Source organism: Egretta garzetta, unplaced genomic scaffold (assembly GCF_000687185.1).
Source record: "Egretta garzetta isolate BGI_Z169 unplaced genomic scaffold, ASM68718v1 scaffold69, whole genome shotgun sequence".
NCBI lineage: Eukaryota > Metazoa > Chordata > Aves > Pelecaniformes > Ardeidae > Egretta > Egretta garzetta.
The window spans coordinates 1,449,915-1,457,459 of record NW_009260790.1 but is presented as its reverse complement, the minus strand read 5'-3'; the positions used below and the strand labels follow the sequence as shown (position 1 = coordinate 1,457,459).

The following is a 7,545-nucleotide window of genomic DNA, read 5'->3' as shown; positions in this document are numbered from 1 at the left end:
CTAATGACTCTTAACAGCCTTAGGGCCCACAGCATTGAAATAAGGGGTTGGGAGAGCTATGGAGGCTGCTTTGTGTATTTAACAATCCTGCAAAGCTACCACAGGCTAGGAAAACAAGACCTTGGGGCAGTTCCCAGTGGGATTTCGAGATCCCTGCCATGCTGTGAGCATCTCTTTCAAACAGGCAAGGAAGAAAAGCCTTTTCCAGATTCTTCAGACCCTCTCATTACAGCTGTCTGAGACTGGGCTCATATATCCAGGGTAATTACAGGCCATCAATCACAGAAGCAAGTAATGGGAAGGCTCGGGGTCAGACACGCCTGTCTTGCCTCAGTAAAGCTTTTGGTGCTCAGCTGTTCCCAGCAGGTTTCTTCATCCCTAGCCCATTCAGCACAGAAAGGAACCAGCAGGAAGCAGTCAAGAGGTTGGCCACCCACCGAAAGGCTTAATGAAGAGCTGATGGACCTGGACAGGGGGAGGAGGTGGGAGCCATGTGGGAATCCCCCCCAGGGGAAAAGCCAAATCTAAAGATAAAGACCTGTATTAGCACCTACCAAGGACAGTCCAGACTTCGGAATCAACAGGATGTAGCATTTGCACAGGCAGACTCCTGCTCATCTCTTTAAAACTGGTCCATTTGCTTACTCCCCTGTGTGACACTAAACTCCTGTCCAGGAAAAACACTGAGTAAAGGGAGAGCCTATAAGGTGGGGTTTTGACCTTTAATCACAATTCCAGCAAAATCAGGGTCCAGAGGAGAAGGGACTGCAACCTCACAACAAAAGGGCGTAACTTCTCAATTTGTGCCTCTAGGGAGGTAGGATATCAGTCCTTAAAGAGGACCTTTCACTAGCTACCATCTCCTCCTGGTTGTCCTTTGGCTCTCGTGCTTCTGGCCTGCAGCATTGCTTTTATCACGCAAGCAGAGTGTTCGCTTTCTTGATTGTGCAGTACCAGCTCTTTGTTGTGACAGCCAGCTGTATCCTCCACGTGTCCTGAAATGAGCAGCAGCTGCAGGCAGGCCCCCAACATTCAGCAGCATCCTTTGTCCTTGATCTGGAATGCTGTTAGCTGGCGCCACCTTCCAAAGGCCTTAAATAGTGAAGTGGACAAATCAAATACTCACGTTACCCTTGAGGGCTTGCAGCCACCCTCACAGTACCTGTAAACAAAGCTTTTCCTCTAGCAATGGCTATGCCAACTGCCTCACCACTCACTCAGAGCCCTCCCCTATGTTTCTGTAGCCAATAAGTGAAGTGCAGAGTACAAATCAATGTGAAAAAAGGGAGACCAATGCCCCCTCTGCCCTCTAATTTCAGTACTTGCTCGCCTCTCGTTAAAGGAGGACCTAATCCTGCATGGATCTTTGGGAGGCAGGCAGAGGAGCAAACTCACTATTTGAGCTCTTTGCCTGCTCACTGAAATTTATAGCAATTTGCCTGCCCCTGGGTGCAAGTCAGCACAGTCCTCCAGCACTAACGTGGAGCCTGCTTCCTCCCTGAGTGGGCTCTTGAGAGGCAGGGGATTAGTGGATTAACATCTCTGATAACAGCAGGGAAGGGGGCACACGTCAGGGAAATTGACTGCTGACACAAAGCTTTGAAAACCACCCAAAGATGAACCTATATAAAGCTGGAAGCTATTTCCCTTTGTTATGGGCAAGTCCCATTCCCTTCTCCCTAAGCAAGTGCTTTATACAGGGAGAGACAGACAGGTAACACCAGTTGTCCCTTTGGGGCGCTTTTTGGTTCACTGAGGTGCAAAGAATTAAAGCAGTCATAAATGCTTACCTGAGATAGTAGGTTCCTGGCTTCCTCCTCCAAAAGCTTCTGCACCACACAGCTTTGCAAATGTCGTCGTCTCCACACCCTCCACGCCTTTTCTATCAGTCGCTGCTGGTCCTGCCAGGAAAAGAGGCAGTGCCCAGATTAGTTGGGCTCTGGCAGTCAACCAACCTCACCTCCCTCTAGTCCCACCTTGCTTCCAGTTGCTTTCTCAGGTCTCTCTTGAATGACTTTGCATTGGTAACAAACAAAGCTGATCACTAATAAAGCTCTTGCTGAACTACTGTGCCCTGCAAATATTGTGGCTAATTAAGTCACAGTACCCTGGAGAAAGGACAGTGCCCCATCAGTGCTCCAGCACAGCTCCTCAGTGACTAAGGATGCACTCACTATACATGCATCACCTTGTCTCACGGGCATGTCAGAGCACATCTCACACAGCTAATGCCCAGGAAACCAGACAGAACACGGGTCTGTTCCACAGATGGCTAGGGCCTGACAGAAGGGGAGGCCAAATGACAGCCCTTGGTAGGCTGTGGACACCAGAGGGATGTATCAAGAACACAGACAAGGACACAGATTGTAGTATTACCTGTGAACTTTTTGTACAGGCTACAGACAGTCTATACAAATCACCCTGCCTCAGCTTCCCATCTGTAAAATGGGGCCAAGCACAACTAAATATACAGATATGCCAGTCTGCCATGCTGGTATTTCAAAGAGAAAGATGAAAAAGTAGCCACAGCAGCAAAACAGGATTTCTGGTGCACACCGGTACTTGTTAAACCCCCAGGTCTCATCTCCCAGGACATATGTGAGGCTGCAAGCAGAGCAGACTTGCCCAGTAACACCCATTACTGCCACCCTGGTGGCAGTACCGGACACCCACCAACACCTGAGCCAGTATCACCACCCTACTGGCTTCTTTCCACTGGTGCCATCCCTCTGCCAGACAGCGCAGTCTCCTGTCATGCTGGCACTGGCGAAGTATCACCATGTGATGCCACCACCTCAGATACTTCCTCCTATAGACAAGAGGGGAAAATAAGCCTTATCAGCCCAACAGCCCTACAAGTGAGTCCTTCCCTGATGGCAGCAACAACAGGAAGCCCAGAGCCCTCCACTCCACTTACCCAAGCCACTTCTCATCCCACTCCTCCAAGTCCACTTCTACTTTGTTCTCCTGGATCCTTGCATGTACAGGAGAGGGTCCTACCACACCAGGTCTCTCTACCAGGTGAGGGAACAGCAGCCTTTCAGCCCTGTTTTGGTTTCTGTAAATCACCAGCCAGCGGTGAATGGCACTGGGAAAAAGCCCAAGAGGGGCAGCTGGTGCTGAACCTTTTTCTCTGCCTCTTCTGCCTTCTAGGAAAGAAAAGATTAATCACACAGGAGCTAACCTTGGAGCTAGAGAGGTAGAGATCAGAGCTGCCATAAGCTGTTACCCCTTTGGCTCCTGAACACAGAAGCAACCCACAGTCAGAGTTTGACTGCATGAGCACCTATTCCACAGAAGAATCCCAGTCAGCTGGCTGGCAAACACTATTCCCCTTCCCTCCTCACTCACACTCCCCACATGGCCCCACGAAAGGAAGAGAGAAGCGGGCATCTTCTTACTCATGGACCAAGAGAGAGACATCTTCCTGCTCTTCCTAGCACCTATCAGGCTACTGCACTGCCGAGAGCACTGGGAAAAGGCAGCTGCTTTTGTCCAGTAGTTGCAGGCCTGCAAACAGAAATAACACAGCTGCAGCCAAGACTAAACACAATGCGCACAGACAGCACACACACAAACTAGCCTTAGAGATACATTTATGTTCATATCCCTGCAGGTAGTTCAATGTGCTAGACCCCAGGCTGGAAACTGGACAGATGAGATCCCAGCAGGACTGACTCAGCCCTTGCAAATCAATCGACCTCTTTGTGGTTTGCTAGCTGTGAGTCTTTTGAAAGAAGCCGCAACTCTGACAGCTCGCTCTGCTCTGCAGGGACAGTGATTATCCCATCTCATCTTTGAGCAGAGAGGAAGGAGTGCTCTCCTCTCTCTGGTCAAAATGTCCCCATTCCTTATTGCTGTGCTCCAGATGGTTGCTGCAATCAGTGCCAGATTATGGCGATGAAGTTGTGTGCACAGTCCATAAAGAATTTCAAGGTAGGGACCAAGCAGTCACCACAAGTCAAACCAGGTTTTTTTTACACGCCTTGTTACTGTATCTCAGTGCCTAGTGACCCAGCTGAGGTCTTCATGAGAGAATAGGCCATTATGAATAACTGTCTCATAGGGACCTTCATCTTTTCTTACCTGTTTTATGGTAGCCACAGATCCTAGGCGCAGGGCTTGCTGTCCTCTTGAGGCCAATCGCCAGCGGTGACAGGCTTTACCCTGAGATGGTCCCTGCCACTTATGGTTTCTCTCTCCCAGCACCCTCTGTTCAGCTCTCAGGAATTTCACCCTCCACTCAGTAAAGCTCACAACTAGGAGATGGTGCTCTCTGACCCTTTTAAAACAAGAGAGGGCTTCGTGCTGCCTCAGTCTACAAGCAGTGACCTGGGCCCAGGTAACTAAGCACCTGAAAAACAATACAAGCACAGAAAAGCGGCAGGTGCCTGAAGTCACATTTCCATGTCAGCACCAAACAGGCTATAGACCAAATTCCACCTTCTCACCCCACCCTGCAGTGTCACACGTTAAGTGGTCAAAGCAAGCGAAAAAGCATTCAACAAGAAAAAATGCTGTTCCTATTATTCCTTCTGCAATCAACATTTATATATCTTTCTCCGCGTTATTTTTCCAGTGCCTTGTCCTTGGGAGGTGTAAGTTCAGACTCCTCACTACAGTTTCTTTCTGCTAAAAACTTGCCCTCATTTTACTTCAGATTCCCAGCACTTTTACCTCTCAACTCCTCAAAGCCCAGGAGTATGCTTCCTTCTGGCCATTTTAGCATTTCCTCCTCTTCAAAAGCCTCTCCAAACTGAATGCAATGTTATACTATGTTTTTCCTTTGCCTACAAAACAAATGCTTTCCTAGGCTGCCCTGCCACTACACATAGTGGATCCCTCAAAAAAAGAAAGGAATTAAATTAGTCAGTCTCCAATCTTTATCTGTGTCAGCAGCTGACCTCTAGGAAGATGCTTGAGGAAGGCTTTTTCCTTATGGGATGAGAATAAAACTGCTAAAATCTCCTTCAGCATGGAAGCCAACAGACTCCTTAAGTCTGTTTGCTGCAGAACCAGGCTGGATTTAAGACAGCATCTTGTCAAGATTCAGATTTTAATTTTTTTCTTGGCTGTCACTAACTAAGGGCCTGTGCACATGGGATGTACAATTAGAATACAGCATCTTTATGGAGACAATTTTACACACTCCCCCCCACCCCCGATCAATGTTTACAGGAGTTACTATTAACACCACAATAATCTCTCTGTATCTCGCAGACTGATGCACAGGAGGCCAGTCTTGCTCTGCTACCCCAGAAGCCAATCTGCTTTTAACTCCTGGCTTGTCCTTTTGGTTCCTTGTTCCACTTGGACTTTCATTATGCAAATCACCCCACTGCACCATAGGGCAGAGGTGTAAATATCCTCTGCCTGGCAGGCTTCTCTGAAGATCAAGAGAATCTATTGCAGGTTATCCTAGCATGAAAAATGCCCCCCCTCAGAAAGAGACAGGGCTCAGCCTGTACCATACGCAGGTGAGAAATTAGAAGCAGTCTCTCATCAAAGGGGAACTCAGAAGGAAGATTAATGGTGGAGAAACACTCTACAGGAAAGACCAACATTAAGGACTTCTCCAAAACACACTTCCCACTAGGGTGCCACCACACAGATAGATTTGCAGAAGAAAATGCAATTGGGTGGGGTGAGTGCAGAGCCTAAGTATCACAGCCACTAAGGTTTTACTGGGTTTTTATTTGCTTTCTTCTCTGCAGATCTTCGTCCTCTCAGCCTGAACCTGCAATTCAAAAAGAAATCTGCTAGGGCCAAACCTGCACTTCTCATGCCTTAAATGAATCCTGGGCATAAATAATCATCTTATTCATTCTCACCCTCCTGGATTATCTCAAAGAGAACCACCTGAACAATTCCTGGTTCACTGCATTTCAGGCAGACAGCAGCCTCACACAACAAAAACCACAAATAAAACAGATTTCAGTGAGAAAGCTGCTGAATAACAGCTAAAGAGAAAAGAAGTTGTTAATGACTGGCAGCCAACACTTTGCTCTTCAGATTAAATTCTTGTGTTTTCAGGATCTGCACAGTAATGTAAGACTCCAAAACATACTACAGCTTCCAACTATATTGTAACTTGGATGAACTGAATATCATGGTCCTCCCTTCACAGGCTTTACTGAATATTTCTTCTCTACATGAATATATTGAACTTAATTTTTCACATTAGTTTAAATTAAAATCAACATGCTGTGTCCAGATCTAAAAGATTCAGGTTTGTAAACATCAGATCTCTCTAAGACCACTGCCCAGTATTCCTTTCAGCAAATACTGAATAATTCCAGTGGAAACAAGGCTTTCACTTTTTCACTTTTTTGAACTACACAAATTTGTTTGTTTCTCCCTTGCTTAGTTTACAAATACCACACTGCATACTTAAGACTGAACAGAAGTTCTGGAAAGAAAAGAAGTTCTGAGTGAGAAGAACGAGATGGGGAGTGTGAGTCTATGGGTAACAGACCCTTTAATATAGGGGCACCCCCAGGGAAGCACTCCTACAGAAGCTCCATTTACACACAAGTTACCTGTACTTTCAAACCCAAACTCTAAGTTTGAATACACTGGATTCTCTGCTACATAAATTGCTTTTCACTCAAAGCTTCCCTCAGAAATGCTGTGCGGGCAGAAAACAAACCTGTGCAGGAGAACATGTTCCCAGAATAAAGCAGCACATTTCTGCTTCTTTGTTTGGCAATACCATGTCTGCAGGACCAACCTCTTCCTCTCCTGACAGCTGTGCTGAGCCCATTGCTGCTGCAGCTCTCTCACAGCACGACTCCCTGTGAGAGAACACAAGAGCTTGCTGAGCTGAGCCCAACGATTTTTTTTTTTCATCACAGAGTCCAGACAAGAGCAGAGAATATAACTGCTGTAAATACCAAATGGGATCAGGCTTCCTAAGATTTCCTGTCCTCTCTTCAGCAGCTGAAGAGACACTTAAATTCACCTTGTAGATTTTTGTATGCAAGACAGTCAGATCTTTTTTTTCCCCCCTGCTCTTCCCCAAGCAAGGGATCACAGATCACTTCCACTCTCTTCTGCAAGGCAGTTTTCCATCAAAAATGGGGAGTGTTCTTTCCCTGGCACAGTGTAAGTACTTAGCCCTTCAAGCACTTGGAATCCCTTGAGGGACAGGATCAGGACTGTTAAGCAGCCCCAAAAGATACAACCTGCTCCCACTGAAGCAAAGCCTGACTATTGGGTCTGAGGAGACATGTTCAAGCTCAGAATGCTGCATCTGAACTCCATTTAACTCCCCAGCTGCTAAAATGCACTGCTTGAATACTCCTTTGGTAGTGCAGGTAAAGGGAAATCTGCCCCTTTTCCAATCAGCTGCCAAAGGAGCATCTCCCCTAGCATCAAGCACTACAGAACAGCAGTGCATGTGTCCTGCTTGTAGGCACAAGAAGGCAGCGCCATTCCAGGGAAGCAGTGCACAGAGTTACAACCAGAAGCAGGACTTTCTCCATCCCAACCATTCCCACAACATCCCTTTCCTACAGACACAAGTAGGATGTGGTAACTCACGTT

At 47.0% G+C, this 7,545-nt stretch overlaps 1 protein-coding gene across 1 annotated transcript in view; it reads right to left on the bottom strand.

The window, feature by feature from the left end:
• Nucleotides 1-667: 667 nt before the first annotated feature.
• Nucleotides 668-7,545, bottom strand: part of CUNH1orf167 (chromosome unknown C1orf167 homolog) — a 17,754-nt gene continuing 10,876 nt past the window's right edge. Inside the window, exons 15-20 of the mRNA XM_035901850.1 lie at nucleotides 4,087-4,354; nucleotides 3,402-3,510; nucleotides 2,918-3,149; nucleotides 2,674-2,809; nucleotides 1,791-1,901; nucleotides 668-1,092 (exon numbers count right to left, since the gene is read on the bottom strand). Coding sequence (XP_035757743.1) covers nucleotides 1,033-1,092; nucleotides 1,791-1,901; nucleotides 2,674-2,809; nucleotides 2,918-3,149; nucleotides 3,402-3,510; nucleotides 4,087-4,354 — 916 coding nt within the window. The 3' untranslated portion in view covers nucleotides 668-1,032. The remainder of the gene's footprint in view (nucleotides 1,093-1,790; nucleotides 1,902-2,673; nucleotides 2,810-2,917; nucleotides 3,150-3,401; nucleotides 3,511-4,086; nucleotides 4,355-7,545) is intronic.